The sequence below is a fragment of the Diabrotica virgifera genome, chromosome 2, assembly GCF_917563875.1.
Source record: "Diabrotica virgifera virgifera chromosome 2, PGI_DIABVI_V3a".
Lineage (NCBI taxonomy): Eukaryota > Metazoa > Arthropoda > Insecta > Coleoptera > Chrysomelidae > Diabrotica > Diabrotica virgifera.
Genome location: NC_065444.1, coordinates 275,408,443 through 275,428,743, shown reverse-complemented (window position 1 = coordinate 275,428,743; position 20,301 = coordinate 275,408,443). Strand labels below are relative to the sequence as shown.

The 20,301-nt window shown below is 31.3% G+C and overlaps 1 protein-coding gene across 1 annotated transcript; it reads left to right on the top strand.

Moving 5' to 3' along the window:
• The first annotated feature begins 12,440 nt into the window (after window positions 1-12,440).
• On the top strand, window positions 12,441-17,518 carry LOC114340914 (calphotin-like). Its single transcript, XM_028291691.1, has 2 exons — window positions 12,441-12,596; window positions 16,393-17,518. Exons 1-2 carry the CDS (start codon window positions 12,582-12,584, stop codon window positions 17,422-17,424), a joined length of 1,047 nt encoding a protein of 348 aa, XP_028147492.1. The 5' UTR covers window positions 12,441-12,581; the 3' UTR covers window positions 17,425-17,518.
• The last annotated feature ends 2,783 nt before the right edge of the window (window positions 17,519-20,301 follow it).

Genomic DNA, 20,301 nt, shown 5'->3' with positions numbered 1-20,301 from the left:
TTCGTCGCCTAATGCGAAGAACCTCACATATGCCAGGCTGTCTCACTGACATAAAATGTGCTCTGCTATTTCTTCTTCTAAGTGACAGAATCTGCATAAGTCATCATCTGCCAATACCCTCAGCTTCATTTGACTATTTAGCTTACAGTGCCCTATTAACAGACCTACTATGGCTTTAACTGCTTTCCTCTTTGCCTATTAGGTCTGCTGTAAATTTTGGAGAATGTTCTATAATGAACTAGTTCGCTTGTCACTCTCCTGGTAAGTTCCTCCAACATGAAAGAGTTTTGATTGCTACCCACTTTCTTGTAGCCGGTTTTGTCACTGCCTTTGCAAGGACACAGAAGGGATCATGTACAATGAATGGCATTAAGGAGATTACCATTATTTCTCCATAGAAAATTGTGTAATGTATTGAAAAATGTATTGTTTGTAAAGGCGAAATGTATGTTTGTATGTAGCATATTATTGGAATGTCATGTTTGTTCCATACTAGAGGTCCATTCAGTGGACTGACCTCTCTAAAGTCAATTTTTTTACTTCAAACCCCGAAGACACTTATTATTAGAATTTTTATAACTAACAGATTGCTGAATAAACGTTTCAAAAAAAAAATTGTGACATTCTCAGATAGATTTACCGGGAAATGTATCCCTTTTTTCCCCTACCATACTGGTTCCTACACTTTCCGATGTTTTTGAGCCATCAGTGCACCAGGCAGCTTCCGCTTGTGTGGGGATACCTTCCTTCCAGTCTTCCCTTCCTGGTATATTAATAATTTTGAATGTATTGTCAAAGCTATATATCGTAGCTTTTGCATCGATATCTGCCCCTTAGATATCTGGTTTTATATCTGAAAGCAGGGAAGATAGACAGCCGAAGGACTCCGGGGAGAACGAGTCACTCGCGGCTCCAAAACTTGCGGCAATGGTTCAAATTGTCGTATTCCAAACTATTCAGATCTGCCGTAAACAAATGTAGAATAGCCATGTTAATTGTCAACGTTCGGAACGGACAAGGCGCATGAAGAAGAAGAATTTATGAAAATAGAACACAGTGGTCAAAAATTCGAAGAAAATTTGAAGTACAATAAACCGAGAAAATAATAACTGCCCTAAAGTTGCGCTAATAGACGGAGAGGCAGGGCTGAAAAATCTCTTTGAATTTACTAAAGCTAGATATTTCAGAGTTGATTACTGTGATTGTGTAGAGAAACATACTGCGGTCGGTCAAGCGAAACGTAGAACAGGGGCTACTGAGAGGGTATCAAAGTTGCTTTCCTACGAAGGTAATTAAATCCATTTACTAAGGCTGAAAATCAGTACACACATTCTAAATTGAATATAAATAAAAGTTATTATAGTCGGTCAGCTGTATGACGGGACAGAGCCGGTCGGTCGGCCCCAATAATCGATTGACGAAATGAAGCATTTTGGCTCGCAGTTTTTTCGTCCAGTATTGATTTACTTGAAATTTTCACAGAAGGTAAGGAATAGTCCAAGGATCATTTTCTATATCATGCAGCTATCATACGCTAAAACCTCGGGGGTTTTAGCGTATGATATGATTTTTTATTACATTTTAACCATGTAATTCGATGGAAAACCATGTGATTCTAAGAATAAAATGTTTTTTACATTTTCTTCGTAGAACTAATATTTTTCGAGTTATTCGCTCTTGAAAATAACAGTTTTTCGACGAAAAAATCGACATTTTTAGAGGGTTTTTTGAGAATACCTCGAAAAATATGCATTTAGTCAAAAACTGTAGATATCAAAATTATATCTTTTAGTAACACAAACCAAATTCTTTTCTAATAAGGGTAGCTTTTTTCGTCAAATGCATAATTTGAAATATTCAAAGCCAAATAATGGGAAAAATTTGCATTTTTCGAGGAAATCTTAAACAATATTTTTTCAAGTATACAATTAGACCTTTCAAAAAAAATAATAAAAAGTTTCTAGCATAAAAATTGAGCGACTTATAATCAAAAAAAAATGTCGGTACCTGCTTTTCTCTACGAAAAAATCAGTGAAAACAACCCCCTAAATACCTTCCTAATTCAAAATTGGTCTTCACCTTTCAGTAATTTCTTTTATATTTATATTATCAATACACTCAAGGAGTTTGACTTATTTAAAATGCCTAATTTTGGAAAAAGTGGAGTTTATAAAAACACTGATTTTTTGCAATTTGGTATTTTTCACCTTTTACTTCAAAATATCTCCGAAAATAGGTACTAAAGATACGAAAAAAATTATAAACTACTAAATTGTAGAATTTTTAATGACTAAAGTTACCCTGTACATGGATTTTCATTATAGTCAATAGTTAGCCAGATATAGCTGTTTAAAGCCTCTATTTACCAGCAAACACCCACTTATTCGAGCCATTTAAACCCGTCCCAATTAAAAACTAAGGGATCTTACGGAATTTAATTGACACAGTCTTATAGCTCTTTAAAAATCCTACAAAATTATTTTTGAAGAAACTTTTTATCGCCAAAAATATATAGAATATTTTTCGAGGTATTCTCAAAAAACCCTCTAAAGAAGTCGATTTTTTCGTCGAAAAACTGTTATTTTCAAGCGCGAATAACTCGAAAATATATTAGTTTTACGAAGAAAATATAAAAAACATTTTTTTGTCAGAAACACTTTTACCATCGAATTACATGGTTAAAATGTAAAAAAAATTCCCACCCCCGAGATGGGGTGGCAACCACCTCCAGAGTTTTAGCGTATGACAGCGGCATGATATAGAAAATGACCCTTGGACTATTCCTTACCTTCTGTGAAAATTTCAAGTAAATCCATGCTGGACGAAAAAAATATCTTACATTATTTTGAATTTTGCATTGCTCTCTAATGTCTGTATTTCTTACTCTGTCTCTTCTTGTAAAGGGGACACCTTCCTTCCTGTCTTCCCTTCCTGGCATATTAATCATTTTTAATTTATTGTTAAAGCTATATATCGTAGCTTTTGCATCGATGTCTGCCCCTTAGATATCTGGCTTTATATCTGAAAGCAGGGAAGATAGACAGCCGAAGGGGTCCAGGTAGAACGAGACACGCGGCTCCAAAACTTGTGGCAATGGTTCAAATTGTCATACGCCGAACTATTCAGATCTACCGTAAACAAAGTCAGAATAACCATGTTAATTGTCAACGTTCGGAAACTATGTCTCAGAAACTACTGTCAAGACCGATATGCAAGCCTAAGCTGTCCAACAGGAAAAAAGACAAAACATATCACAAAAGGATGTCCACAAGGATCAGTTTGTGGACCTATGTTCTGGGATGTAATGCTAGAGGAACTGTTGGAACAATTGACTATAGATCCTGAAGTGCTTGGAAGCATAGCATATGCAGATGATTTGTTGTTGATCATAGATGAAAACTCAAGAAGAGAATTAGAAAATAAATCAAATGAAGTATTAATAAGAGTAAATGATTGGATGAATAAAGTAAAATTAACAATATCAGATTCAAAAACAACATATAGTTTAATAAAAGGAAATTTAGAAAGAGATCCAATTATAAAAATTAGAGGGAAAACGATAAAAAGAAAAATGGAAACAAGATATTTAGGTATTATAATAGACGAACAAAAATTATTTACAAAACACATGTGAAGACGCAACAAAGATCATGCATAGCATTGCTAGTCTAGCACAGAAGGAATATAGAATTTCGTTTCGACAGATGAGAATATACCTAAGTACAATACTTGCATCAATTGTAGGGTACGGTTCAAGTGTATGGGCACATAGATTAATAAATAAAAAAATACAGAAAAATTAAATAGAGCTCAGAGAGGATTTCTTGTAAGAATTACGGGAGCATTTGGAACAACTGCAACACAGGCACACACAGTTTTAACTGGAGTAATGCCAATGCATTTAGAAACACAAAAAAGAGCATGTAATTATTGGCTAAAAAAAGAAAAATATGAAAAAATAATATAAATAATAGGATTAGATATAAGAAATAAAAGAGAATTAAAAGAAATAATAAATAGAAAAAGACAAAATGAATGGGAAAATTCAACAAAATCTAGACGTTTATACAATTTTATACCAATATTAGAAAACATTCCAAATTATTTTAATCCAAAACAAGGTTTAATACACTTTTTAACGGGACATGGACCGTACCCAACATATTTGGAAAGATTTAACTTAAAAGATGATGCATATTGTGAATGTGGAGAACTAGGTACACCAGAACATATAGTGTTACATTGTGAAAATACTATAGAAAATGAAGAACATGAGAAATGAGAAGAAGATTAGAAAGAATTGAAATAAGAGATATATTACAAAATGAAGAATATTTTGAAATATTAAACAATCTCACACAAATAATATCTAAAGAACAACAAGAAATCTATAATAATAGAAGAAAACAACCAATAATCCAACCCTGATGAAGTTGAGTAAGATAAAGTTAAAATAAATAAAATAAAATATAAATTCAAAAATAGATATTTACAATTATAATAATAATAATTCAATATAAAATAAATAAATATAAATAATAATTCATGAAACTAAAAAAAAAAACTACCAACTCTCTTCTGAAAATAGAGGGACTGTCTTTATAACTTAGAAGGGAGTTGATAGTACCAAAAATATTTTAAATTGTTTATTTAAATTTGTTTGTTAAACGTAATTAATAGATTATGGCAAATTGATAATTGTAAAAATAGATTTAATAGTTGAGTAAAAAATGTAAAAATATAAAAAAAAATATCTGTAATCCCATCAGGAAAAAACGACCTGGATTAGTCACTAGAGGCCAGGTCATATGTATAAATAATAAATAAATAAATAAAAATGTCAACGTTCGGAACCGACAAGGCACATGAAGAAGAAGAATCTCTGAAAATAGAACATAGTGGTCAAAAATTCGAAGAAAATTTGAAGTACAATAAACCGAGAAAACAATAACTGCCCTAAAGTTGAGCTAAGCAGGATACGTCGCAAAAATTGACGATAATAGATGAGATAGGTGACAATTACAGAGTGAAGATTCAGAAAAGGTCAGTTGAGAAATAGGGCGGGTCCTCTAACAAACTGAGTATAAAGGGCAAACAAGTGACATAGAGAGAAAGAAAGAAAGAGAAAGAAAGAAAGAGAGAGAGAGAGATAGAGAAAGAGAGAGAGCGAGCGAGAGAGAGAGAGAACTATAGACGCATGCAAGAGATTTGGTTTTTCTAATTTAAACCAGACTTTAATGTCCTCCTTTGAATTATCCATGTCTGTATATTCATCCCTAAACATAAGTAGGTACATACTCCGTTATTAGAACAGATAGAAAAATAAATGAAGTGTCGAATGAGAGCTTATAATCCAAGGTGAGAAATTTGACCTTGGATTTCCTATTCCAGAGTTGCAACCGGAAGTACGGTTTTAAAGTCGACGAAATATTACAACCGATATATTATTCGGCGCAACTTAACAAAACAAGAACAAAATGGCATTTTCGATTTTTATATCACTTTTGGTTAAAAAGTTACAACCGGAAGTCCCACATTATAGATTTAGAACTAGTGCATGTAACATATTAATCGACGCGGATTGAAAAGTTGAGTTCGAATATACTTAGTTCAGGTTTTGCTGTCATTAAGGGGCTATCCTAATGGAAAAATACGAAATTCATATATGTTTTTGGGAATTTCTAAACTAAAAAGTACTATACCAATTGTTTTGAAAATTTGCACGAACATTGATTAAAAAAAGAAGTAGATGCAAAACTATCTTCATACAAAAATATCGAAAATTTAACGATTTATGTATGCAGTGATTGGGACTAACAGAGATCCTGAAACATAAAGTTTCAAAGTGATTATTGAAGTATAAGTTATTTCCTACAACATTAACTAGGAAATCATTTGTTTTAGAATCTCCATTAGTCCCAATCACTGTAGCAGTGGAGCTATGTTTTTATTTTCACGGTGCCAGTAGATGGCGCATAAATCGTTTAGTTTTCAATATTTTGTTATGAAAATTGTTTTATATGTACTTTTTATCCAGTAAATTCTCATGCCAATTTCCAAAACAATTGGTATAGTACTTTTTATTTTAGAAATTCCCAAAAAATATATGAATTTCGTACTTTTACACTAGGATAGCACCTTAAAATGACTTAATGTTAATGAATTAAATTAGCTTAAAGGCTTGTGATCAAAAATTTGTCAAAAACGACTTAAAATTAGTGAAATTATAAATCAATCGTCGCAAAGTTACACGAAGAGTTCAAACATCGACTTCCGCGTCTACTTTCGGTCAATTTGGGTGAAAACCTAGAACTTATGAAGTCCATTTTTTTATTACACTACACGTATCTCCTTTATCTATTATTTTTCAAAAACTAAAAGGCTGAATTTTTAATTCTAAACAATAAAACAATCTCCAGCAAATAAATTTAAAAATGTTAAAATTATAAAATTTATTTTTTAATGTAATGGGATTTACTGGTATATAATGCATTTGATTTGCATTAATTATGATCCCACTGAGTTGTAGACAGCAAAAAATATTTAGGTATGCAAATTTGCATTCATTTGCAAATTAGTGAATTAAACATATTTTTATGGATGCAATATCATCGTAAATCACTTTCTGTTGCCAAAGAATTCAATTTTGGCTTGTATAAAAACATTTTAGCAATATTGTTGAAAAAAATATTTTAAACCAATAGTATTTTCAATACATGTACATGATTCAGCTTCAGCAAAATAAAAGAACGTATTATAAATTACATACTGTATCTATAACAACAGCTGAAGATTTAAATTTATAGATTCTAATTCTGGAATTAACTGCTGAGACTAAAATTAATAAATTTTAAAACAAAGCACCAAAGTATATTTTTTAAATTAGATACAAAGAGTCTGAATACCTTTAAATCCACATAGACGAGGGCTCATCTGTAAAAATATTAGCACATTTGGACGTTGAGAGGTGACTCAAATTTGTTTGCAGAAATTGCTTGGAAATAACTCAAATAATAATATTTGAGTTATCCTCCCTCTCAAAAAGGTCCGGAACATTGTTTAAATAATCAAAATGTCAAAAAATGAAGGAAAAATTCGATTTTTTTTTTCGTTTTTTTATTATAACTTGTAAAGTATTCATTTCCGAGAAAACTTGTACTGACATAAAAGTTGCGTAATTAAATTTCCTACAATATAGAATTAGTTAAGAATTTAAAAAATAGTCACCCTTGTTGCAAAATAGCAATAATTGCGAAAAAAACATACAAAAACAAGTATTCGCATTTTACGTTTTTCAACCATTTATGCTACACTTAGGACCTTCATATTTCACTCAGAAAAACTTTATGATACAGTAAAATAATACTGTAAATTTCATTAAGATCGGTTCAATATATTTTGCAAAATAAATTTTGCAATCCAGCTTTCGCAAAAAAAATTCATTTTTTCAAAATGTTACAGGACTGAAAATAAAGCAGATAGCAAAATGAAATTTTTTTGCTTATAGAAGTGTATTGTACCATTCATTTGCAATTTTGAAAAATTAAAATCGATTAACTACCACGGCGTCAGGAATTTTTTTAAATAAACATTCATTATTGGTGCTACGCGCAGGACAGCGGATAGTTTGCTCTTATTGGGCATTCCAATGGCCTTTGATAATGATTGATACATTTTAATTTTTATTACATTTCAGTATAAATAAATAAATTTGTTTATTACAAAATAAAAACACATACTCTATCCTTTGAAATAACACTTTTATTAGCAAAAACTTTATTGTTTATATATTTTAACTTAGAAAATAGAAGTGTATTATTTTTAAACATATGCAATTGTTTAAACAATATTTCACAAACAATAATAAAATTAGTTTGATTTTTGTGGAATTAAAATATTAAAATACAACAAAATATAGAGTAAGAAAATAATATATTAGATAAAGATTAGAAGAAATTTTGGTGGAAATCAACTTGTGTGAATCGAACACCGCTGTCCTGCGCGTAGCACCAAAAATTAATGTTAATTTAAAAAAATTCCTGACGCCGTGGTTAATCTATTTTAATTTTGCAAATTGCAAATGAAAGGTACAGTACACTTCTATAAGCAAAAATAAATTCAACTTGCTATCTGCTTTATTTTCAGTCCTGGAACATTTTGAAAAAATGAATTTTTTTGCGAAAGCTGGATTGCAAAATTTATTTTGCAAAAGCTATTGAACCGATCTTAATACAATTTACAGTATTGTTTTACTGTGTCATAAAGTTCTGGGTTAAATATGAAGGTCCTAAGTATAGCATAAATGGTCGAAAAAAGTAAAATGCGAATACTTGTTTTTGTATTGTTTTTTTCGCAATTATTGCTAGTTTGCAACAAGGGTGACTATTTTTAAAAATTTTTACCAATTCCATATTGTATGAAATTTAATTACGCAACTTTTATGTCAGTAAAACTTTTCTCGAAAATGAATACTTTTACAGTTATAATCAAAAAACGAGAAATAATATCGTACTGTACTGTAGTTGGCTGTATATCATGTATCACAAATTTTTTTATTAAAATACCGTTTAGAAAAATATATTCATTAAGAAAACAAAATGTATGGTGATCTCTAAGAAGAATAGCAATGTGAACAAATCAGTGTGAACGGTCAACGAATAGAAAGAGTAAAAACATACGCCTACCTTGGTAAGAACGTCAATAAGATTTGGGACCATACACATTACATAATATGATTGCGAAATCAACAGTACAATGCCAATGGCCTTAGTTGTCTCGGCTAAATTAAAACAAATTCTTTGTTTTTTCCTGCTTGATGTTTTACCCCGATCAAAGAACAATTTTACGAAAACCTCAAAAAAAAGGAAGGATGAAAATTTGGGAATAGGTAGTTGAAATTGTCTATTATTATGTAAGAAACAGGGTTTTATAAAAATGGAGGGGAATACCGCCTTCACGAGGGTGAAAAATATACATTCAAAATAAGTCCGGAATTGGATAAAATGACTAATTTTAAGCAACTTTTGTTCTATAGAGTTTTTTCACTCGTCGTTTTTTCAAAGTCAATACTTTTCGAGTTATTTGCGAGTGAACATGTTCATTTCTAACAGAGAAAAACATGTTTTTGTACGTTTTTTCGCAAATGAGTCAGAAAGTAAGTATTTTATCGGAAAAAATGTTCTTAACAAAATTATAGCTCATAAAAAAATGAAAAAAATGGTGTATGCCATGAAGACTGTAGACCCAGCAGAAGCAGAGTTGTAACTAACCAAAAGTAGGTTCTTTTTCGTCAAATTCCAAATCGAATATTTCAACGTGAAATAACCAAAAAATCGGAGCACTACTCGGGGAAAACTCATTACAACTTTTTTAATGTGTTTTAAAAATTGTTTATTTTTAGTTTTTAAAAAAATCTCTAGCATTAAAAGTAAGTGAGTTACGCTTAAAATATTGTTGGTTCTTTTTATTTTTTGGTAAAAAGAATCGCGAAAATCACCCCCTAATTAGCATCCAAATATAATGATTCGTTACCGCTTCACAAGTTACTTTGCTTATTGTATTTTTTATATGATATGTAAGCTTCATCGGTTCAAAGTGCTTATTTTTAAAAAGGCTGTAGTTAAAATTGCTTGAACGAGTCACTAATCACGAGTTTATGCAAAATTTACATAACCAATTTTTGTCTAACAGGAAAACAAGAAATCCAAAATATGTTAATGTCAGATGTTGCGAACACTTAGGTATCACTCCTCACTTAGGAAGACGATCAAGAACAGTTCCAAATTCAGCAGTATTCCAACATATGACTGATTCTGACCACCCTATTAGTCGTAAGGACTTCTCAATCATTGGTCATGCAAGTTCTCCAACAGAACTCAGCATCAAGGAGGCATTATCCATATTTCTTTTGAAGCCACCCTTAAACACGCAACAAGACATGGCGTGTTTGAAATTATTAACTTAACCCAATGATTGTCAATGTCATTTTTTACGTTTTCATTAATTATGTTTGTTCCTTTAAAATTATTTCAAAGCATCCGCTCAAGAAGCTTATTATTCTGACGATGATTAAAGTAATAATTGAAACGTCACCATGAATTTTAATTTAGTTATGGGTTTTATCTTTAAGTTTATTATTTTTATCAAGTTTAAGGGTGTGTCCTTATCTACATACATTACCCAAACCTATGGACACGAACTATTAGAATCTAGGAAGATTGAAAAGGCTATTTTCAAACATCGACGAAGTGAACTCGACATTAAATTCCTCGTCACTTGCTTGGATAAAAATGTGGTACCGACATTTTTAAATTTTAAAGTAGCAAATAAATCCAAAATATTCAAAAAAGCAAAACAAACATTTTATTACTCTTTGAGATTTCTGGTATTACTAATAATTTTTAAGTTATTTTGAAAAAAAATTGGAATTATTTTCAAAATAAAAAAAAATTAATTTAAAACCAATTTTTTCCAAAAAGGAGCACTGAACCTATAAAACTTATTGATCATACAAACAATACATAAGTAAAGTAACCTGTGACGCGGTAACGATTTATTTTATTTGGATGATAATTAGGGGGTGATTTGCGCGATTCGTTTTACCAAAAAATAAAAGGGATCAACAATATTTTGAGCGTAACGCACTTACTTTTAATAATAAAAGATTTTTTAAATACAAAAAATAAACCTTTTTTTAAATTCTTTAAAAAAGTTGAAATGAGTTTTCCCCGAAAAGTGCTCCGTTTTTTTGGTTATTTCACGTTGAAATATTCGATTTGAAATTTGACGAAGAAGAACTTACTTTTCATTTCATTAGCTACAACTCTGCTTCTACTGGGTGTACAGACTTCATGCATACACCACATTTTTTCACTTTTTTATGTGCTATATGTTTATAAAAAATATTGTTTCGATAAAATACTTACTTTTTGAGAAATTTGAGAAAAACCGTCCAAAAACATGTTTTTCTTTGTTAAAAATGAACATATTCACTCGCAAATAACTCGAAAAGTATTAACTTAAAGCAAAAACTCTACAGAACAAAATTTGCTTAGAGTTAGGCATTTTATCCAATTCCGGAATTGGTGCTCCAGATCAAACCATCCAACACATAGTGGAGACATGTGAATTGAGGGCGTACCGAGGAGACCCAAAAGACTTTTTCAAAACTACGCCTGCAGGCCTTGAATGAATAGCTCAACTCGACTTAAAGATATAACCTTATCTGTTTGTATTATCTTATATTTTATCTGTGTTTTGTCTATGTTCGTTTTTAAATAAGCTTATGTTTGTATTTTTGAATTATGTACTTACGTTTTTTTTACAATTATTATTGTATTTATTCCATGTATTGAGCCATACGCTAAATAAATCCAATTCCGGAATTATTTTGATGTGTATTTTTCACCCCCGAGAAGGGGGTATACCCCTCCATTTCTGTAAGGGGGATGTAGAATTGTAAACTTTTTCTTATATAATAATAGACAATTTCAACTACCTATTCCAAATTTTCATCCTTCCTTTATTTTTTTTTGGGTCAGATGTTCTTCAATTTGGGTTCAGATAAAAAGATTTGAATGTGTTTGTAGTTTTGGATGTTGTCGAAAATTTAAATTTTTTGCTATTCTTTTAAGTTTTTAAAGACAAATCACATGATCATATAAATTTTTCTAAAGGGTATTCTTAAGTTAATTGTATGTGATGGAATAAACTACTGAAAATAACATATCGTTTTGAAGTCATGTACTTTAAAAGGTTCGCGTTGTTAAGTCACAACGACGTCCTCTCGTGGACTTCGGCTGAACTGGAATCGAGGGTGTTTTCAATGTCAAACGCTGAGTGCACATGCATTTGAAACAAGTAGGTAATATTCATTATTTATTTTTATATGTTTTAAATTAATTATTGGGCAATGTAAAATGATTAACATGGAATCTTTATCTTTCAACAAAAGTTGGCGTCGATGTTGTATATAATATTTGTAAAAAAACATGTAGAAATAAATATTGAATATTACCTACTTGTTTCAAATGTATGAGCGCTCAGCGTTTGACATTGAAAACACCCTCGATTCTAGTTCAGCTGAAATCCACGGGAGGTCGACGTTATGACTTAACATCGCGAATCAATATGAATAAGACAGATTAAAAAAAAATCATTACAAGGATTTTTGTATTAAAAAATAGCAAATAAAAATAGTTAAAATAAACATATAAACTAAAATCGTCATTAACTCCCAGTAAAAATAGTAATATTAAATTAAAACGCCACAATAAAATAGTTTCAGAACAATATTCATGGACAAATTGAGACAAATTTCACAAGATTTGCTTTTTTTTGCTAACAAATATGCATAATAGATCGAATCTTTTCTTGATCCGGTATCGCACAAGAATTAAATTAAGTCAAGCGATTAATTACGCATGCTGGAATACTAATCTAATAGCAGGTCCATATCAATTTTGGAACAGGTTCAAATATTTTTTATACAAACATAATTTTGTAGAAAAAACTATGATATAAAAAGGATGATTTTGAAGATTTTAGTATCATTCAGATCAGTTCTCTTAAACTAGACCAACATGAAGACCTTCCTGGTAAGTGTAACATTAAAAACATTATCACGAGATATTTTTCAAAATATACAACCTTATTATTTTTTTCGTGATTTTTAAATTTTGTACTAAATGACTTTTTTCCATATTTAAATAATCAATTTTTGTTCTAAAATTTCATGCCACTGGAATTGTAGTGTTTCCTTGATTAATTCCTCATCTTATACATTGAACAGATTGGGAGACAGGACACATCCCTACCTGACACCAATTTTAATCTGTATTTTTTCTGAAAAAACGTTGTTCTCCTGTCAAAGCTCTCTGATCCTGATGCCTTAAGTTTTTCTTCTGTAAATGTTTGCGAACAGGGTTTTCTTTATTCTCAGTGTATTTGCAAATCCAAACTCTACCATGTATTTATTTATTTAGTTATCTTATACATAACAACTTTATGAAAAACCAAATTTTTTGAAGATCAATATTTTGTTTTATTTCGTCTAATACACTTGTTTTTACAAATGTTTTTCGCTCTGTGATTTGTTTATTTTTCCTCTCTCTAATTTATTGGTTTTCTAAAGTAATTTAGTTTTCATAAATAACATTAAGCCAAAGATGTTATTTTTTCTTCATGTGCTTCAAAACCTAGTCGTGTTCACTGTCGTACCTTCCTATACCAAGGTTTCTCCCATTTTACCCTTCAGTCCCCTTCCTGTAGATTTGTTCTCTCCATTGTTTTTACACTTCATCTCTGAAATATTTTCGGGGTCTGCCACTCTTCCTTCTTTCTATCTGGCTTCACTCGGTTATTCTGTTCATCCGTTTTTTCTACTATTCTGACATGTCCGTACTCGGTTAACCGCTTCTGTTCTATGTAGTACATTATATCTGAGTTCATTTTCATTCTTTTCTTAATCTCCAGGTTATTCTTGTTTTCTTATTTATTATTAAATTTTCACACCGATAACTCAGGATACTTCTTGTCATGGTGTTTTAATATATTTCTTTTTGTTTTTATATGTTCTTTTTCCACAGTACCGGGTTCAATTTTTATATCCAGTCTCTTGTTTGTCCTAGTCTATTTTTTATGTCTTTTTCAGTTGTTTCTTTGTTTGATATTATAAAAACTAAATACTTGAACTTGTCTGTTTCTTTGATTTGTTTACCTTCGTGTGTTCCCAAATATTTTATTTCTGTATTCTGCGTTGTTAGGTTTTCATTTTTTTAGGTTTATTTATAAAGCTGAAGCCTCATCTTGTGCGATCACTATTTGGTCGTCAGCAAAACTTAGGGTATACAGATATTCGCCTTTTACTGGTATGCCTATTCCTTCAAATCTTCTTTGCCATGGTTTCAGCGTTTTTTCAAGAATATTTCGAACAGGGTAGGTGATGTGAAGCACCTTTGTAGTAGAGTCTTTGTCGTCTTAACCCTTATCTGGGCAACACATTTTACTTACGTAACCGGGCAACTCGGGTCCGTTGGGCCCACCACTGTTCTTGAATGTACTATTCATATTTACCCATATATTTCTAATACTCTTTTTTTAAATTTTTTATAAAAGTTAAATTTAAATTGTCTAGATTAAGTATGCTACTATAGTATGCGGTCTACCTCGAGGGTGCCATCTACCTGAAAGATTTGCAAAAAATAATGAAATGCAAGAAAACTTTTGTAGAAAAAATATTTATTCACAAGTAATAAATATTTGGAAGGTTGTTTTTTCCTGATAAATAGTACTTCTAAAAGTTTTGGTTGACTTGATTCCACACATCACGAATTGCTGCTAATTTGTCGTTCCTTCTTCGTTCAGACCTCGTGTCCTTATCATCAAATCTAACAAATCTTAGAAAATTCTGAATCGTATTAACCCCATGGTAGCTTTAAATATAGTAGGTCCATAAAATTTACTCCAAAGTATATCTACATTATGGATGTTGGCACTCAGGTGCCCTGCAGTTAGTAGTAGTCCAATAAAGCTCTGTAGAGTCGCAATATTTCCAGTTCTCTATCCCCAAAACTTTTTCGGCTTCTTTATTTGTACACTTTACTATTTCATTCACAATTTTTTCGTCCACAAACAAACAAAAGGAATCAACAGGATCATCTACACTTTTACCAGGGGCTAACCTTACTTTGTGCACATTGCTTTTTATTATGTCGCAGGATCGCATATGTCCTGTCGGTTGTGGTTGATTCTTCCAGTTAATTCAATCCTTAGTTTCAAAAAATACATATTCTAAAATCTGGGAACTTGTAGCTACACATTCTTCTTCATCATGACTCAATACTACTTGCTAATCATCCTCTTCACTTGCTTCCGAAAGATGATGTTCAATTTCAGAGTCACTTTCAATGCCACCTACTTCAGGAGATCCTTCGTCATCGGAATCCCATACATTATTAGCAATATCTTGCAGTTCCGCAGCTGACAATGGTTTTTGGGACATTTTATTCGCACTGTCTACTCTCACTGTAATTCAATATAATTTTAGGAGCTTAGTTCTCGACACTAACATCGATATCAAACGACTGATAGCAGATGCATTATTTAATTCAAAATATGTATAGGTACCTACCTAACAATATTATTGCATTCCAACAATGATTATCAGTTTTTAAAATTCATTTAGAATAGGTTTAACACCTATTGTAAGCATCTCTTTGATGTTCACATCAAATTTTGTTTGTTACACGTTTATACTTTATTATTGGATTTCCGGAATCATAAAAGTCGTTTATATGATCCACAAAAGCATTACCTAACTGCCAGATTAACTTCTGTAATAAAGATTAAAACTTTAGGTATAAATACAAATAGGGTCCGACGGGTCCGTATTGCCCCTTTACGTGACAAAATTCTTTCGACGCAATAATTTCAAAAATTATAATGAATATTTTGAATAGCTCATGACTATGTTGAAGGAAGCATACTTCTAAACAAATTCAGTGATGCATAAAATTCAATAAAATTTTTCTTTTCAGTTATGATAAAAGAAATGGCGTCACGGGCCCGTTGAGCCCATCTTGCCCGGTTAAGGGTTAAATGGACTGCATATTCTATTGCCCGTTTTGATAGCTATTTTATTTTTATAGAGTGATTTTGCTGCTTTTATTAATGTTTGTGGAACTAAGACATAGAATTAAGACATGCCACAATTTTTGTATCATTGTAAATTACCTACATACATAGTTTTGCTTATTTTAGTAATAGATTTACACCATTTATTCGCTTTAAGGCTTCTTCAATTCTGTTTTGTGCCTTTTAGGTAATTTTAAAACTCTCCAGTATAACTTCATTTAGAATGCCTCTAATTTAATCCGGTTTTCGTCTATTTAATCAATGTTTCGACTCCAAAACAGGCCAAATGTAACATTTTACAAGTTGCAGTACCTATATGCATTTATTTCAATATCTAATAGAACAATTTTAGATGTTTTTTTATTAAGAAATTTGGAATAATGAGTATACTCATCATATAATTTAAAATGAACATGTTTTTATTAGTTTACCAGTAGCTATCATTTCTCTCTAATGATATATAATTAATTTCTTCAGGTTTAAACCACTTAATTAGCATATGGATACTAGCATATTTAATTTTTCTAGTGTTTTATGGCGATTTATTATCGTTATAAAACAACTACATCTATTTTAAAATAGCAAATTTGTGTAAAATTAGGAATCCATTTTTAACTTTTATATCTGAGTATTAGATTAACATTACTTCCCCATCATTTGAAGGTTTCAGAAGAGTTCTCAAATGACTTAATAATTTATTCTCCTATTGCCAGTAAATCGAAATGATTCATTAAATTTTTTATTTTTTTTTAATTTCAGATTTTATCCTGCGTTGCATTGGCTGTTATTGCCGCTCCTGGAGCTAAAGATGCCAAATCATCCGAAAAGAGTAAACGTCATCTTGGAGAGAACTATTACTACTTCGATTCCTTGCCACAAACTTACAGTGCCCCACTTCAACTAGACAACACCGTCCTGTTGTCTAACTCTGCTCAAGTTGCCCAAGCTGCCCCTGTTGCTCAATTCTACAGTGCTCCTGTTGTAAGACACGAAGTTGCTCAACAAATTGCCCCTGTTGCTCAATTCTACAGCGCCCCTGTTGTAAGAGAAGAAGTTGCCCAACACACTGTCCACAACGTAATCAACAAAGTACCAGTTGCCATCGCACAACCCGTTGCTGTACCTATCACCAAGACTGTTAAAGTAGCCCAACCCTACCCAGTAACAGTTGAGAAACCTCTTCCAGTCCAAGTAAGAGTAAACGTACCATACCCAGTTGAAAAACCATACCCAGTACATGTACCTCACCAAGTACCATACCAAGTAAAAGTAAAGGTACCATATGCAGTAGAAAAACCATATCCAGTTACCATCACCAAAACTGTACCTGTAGCTGTTGAAAAGCCAGTATACGTCAAAGTACCAGAAATAGTCAAAGTGCCAGTTGCTCAACCCTACCCAGTTGCTGTCCAACGTAAAGTAGCTGTTACTGTACCTGAACCACATGTTGTTAAAGTACCTGAACTCATCAACGTACACCACAAAGTCTACAAACAGCCCGTTGTCCAACAACAAGTAGTTGAACAAATCAGCTTGCCAGTATATAGCCAACAAGTGTACGGACAAGAATACGGTCTTTCATCTGGTCTCCAATCTGGTTACCAATCTGGTTACCAATCTGGTCTCCAATCTGCTCAAATCATCTCAGGTGAATTTCTCGAAACTGAACAAGCTCCCCCATGCCCCTTGACCCAAGGTCACAACAAGAACAGCTTCGGATCCAACTTTGGATCATACGGTAAACACAGCATCTTTGCCCGTAACACAGAAAAGAATGCCCAGAAACACTAAGATTGCTGATATTGATGATAGATGTATATAATGTTGATATTCGACAAAATGTGCCGTAGATTATAGATTTTTAAATAAATTTTAATAACATTAACTTCTGTTTTTTTTTACAATATCTTAACTGACTGATGTGTATTTAATACTTCCTTCTTGTCCCCATACATAGCTCCATTAATTTACTATTCCTTGTTTAACCGCAGTTTGCCTGATTCCATTAAGATAATGGTTTAAAGTAAGATTTCGTTACCATTTACAACCACAGCATTGGATTTGGAATTGTTCTTAATGCGAATATAAACGAATTTTTTAAGTTTAATAAAATCATTTTTTAAGTTAAATTGTGGCTTATTTCCCAATTACGATAATAAATTTTTAAGAAAAGTTTACTTTTGTCTACTTTAATTTATTTATTTTATTTATTTATTTTATATTAATCATAATAAAACACTAAAAACCGTACAAAGAACTATGCAAGTACATGTACCTTTGAAGATATCAGGGACCAAAGATCTATTATCGACTACATAATATTAAATTTAATATAGTGCTGCTCCCTTCCAAAATTTTGGATTTAAGAGCACTAACATCGACAGAGATAGTAAGTCTCTTGCAAAATCCAAATGGAAACTCATATATATCATAAAATTTAAATTGAATAATTCACCACAAAGATAAAAGTTAAAAATCTACATAACGATATTTATACCAAAGGTACTTTTACTAAAATAGGAGAGGAGAAAAAACAGAAACATATTTTTGATCCAAAACGATGTGGTTAAAAAAAGGTGAGCAAAAACGAAAGGAAATATCTTGGACCAAGGTAAATAGGCTATCGTAGGGAAAAGATACCTTTAAATTAAAATTTCAAAGAAAATGGATGGCAGTTGTAAAGAGTAATATAGATCAAGGTCTGTTTTTCTCTTAGTTGAGAGTAGATAGAATGTGTAACATTTTAAATAACCTGGCAGCTAGTTGAATGTAAGAGTGACTCTGATGAAGAGATATTATCTCTTAGGATCTAAAAATCACGTAAAGCTTTTATGACCTGGAAACCAGTTTTATGTAACAGAAACCTCTCGATACATATTCGCAGAAATGTCCTGAAATATTATGTGTGTTATACCTTTTTATATGGTTGTGAAACATGGACAATAAAAATCACACTGCTTAACAAATTAGAATGACTCTAATGGTGGTGGTCTCAACGGAACCTCAAAATATCGTACACTTCTAATGGACTTGTTCTTAAAATGATATATTCAGAACGTCTGCTTATAAACACCATAAAGAGGAGAAAAACTGAATACTTCGGTAAAATAATATAAGGAAAAGTGCATTTAGAGAGATAGATTGGTCAAAATAAACTTTCATGGCTGCGTAATATTAGAAAACACATGGAAAAAAGCAAGAAAAAAGGCTTACCTGAAGTACATATCAAAAAAGACACAATAATCATATGAATATTAGCGGAGAATCAATCATGCACTTGTAATAAAAATTAAAAACGAGCACTGGGAACGCTTCTCAAAAGAACAGAAGCCCGAAATTTTTGTTTACAAAAGAAATATGGCGCATTATAAAAGATATAAGACCAAGAAACATTAATGTTCCGTTTGTTAGATGTTTTTTCAATTTTTTAAACAAATTTTTCAATGATCATATTATAAGTTTTTTTGACAGATAAGAAAAAAATTTTTAAAGTATTGTTTCATAAAAATTTTTTCAATAAAAATTTGATCTCTCTTAGAAGTGGTACTTTATGTAAGCCGATATTCCTTAGCTAGGAATTAAATATTTTTTCCACCTCCCTCTACCGAAAGTATACTTTTCCGGACCTGATTGTAGGGAGCAAAGTTGTACTTTTCCTCCCTAGGGAGGAAAAGTAAAAGTGACGTCATGGTATTTCGTTCATGAAATATAACTTATTGACGCCCTGTACAATATCTATTTTCTATTACGTAAGTATTTATACATTTCAACGTTTATTTAAAAACACTCTGTATTTTGCAGAATGATAAAAAACAGTAAATTGTTATTCTGATTTAATAATGTTTACAATAATAATTTGACTTATATTTGACAGTTACAGTTGACAGTTATATTGTACCTACTTGTTAGTTTTAGTTTTAATAAATTTTGTTGGTTAGTTACATAAATAAATTAAGTAAAAATGAAAAAATGACTTGTTATTTGAGGAAGGTGGAAAAACAATATGTATAACATGGGAGGAAAGTGCCTTTTCCTCACTTGAATGATTACTGCCCTGCGCTACGCGTCGGGCAGTAAACTTCATTCTCGGGAGGAAAAGTAGCACTTTCCTCCCTTGTTATACAAATAGCTATTTCCACCTACCTCTACCCAAAGTATACATTTCCGGGCCTCATCGTAGGGAGCAATGTCGTACTTTTCCTCCCTAGAGAGACAGAGTACTTTTCCTCCCTAGAGAGTAAAAGTAAAAGTGACGTCATGGTATGTCATCAATAAAATAACTTATTGACACCTTATATTATATTCTATTTTCTATTACCTAAGTAGCTATACATTTTAACGTTTATTTATAGAACATCCTGTATTTTGCAGAATGATAAAAACAGTAAATTGTGATTTTTATTTAACAAGGATTACATTAATAATATAATTAGACTTTAATTTGACAGTTAACAGTTATACTGTACTTACTTGTTAGTTTTAGTTCTATAATTAATTTTATTATAGTGAGTTACATAAATAAATTATTTAAAAATGAAAAAGTGACATGTTATTTGAACAAGGTGGAAAAATCATATGTATAACATGGGAGTAAAGCGCCTTTTCCTCCCTTGAACTTCATTCTCGGGAGGAAAAGTAGCACTTTGCTCCCTTGTTATACAAATAGCT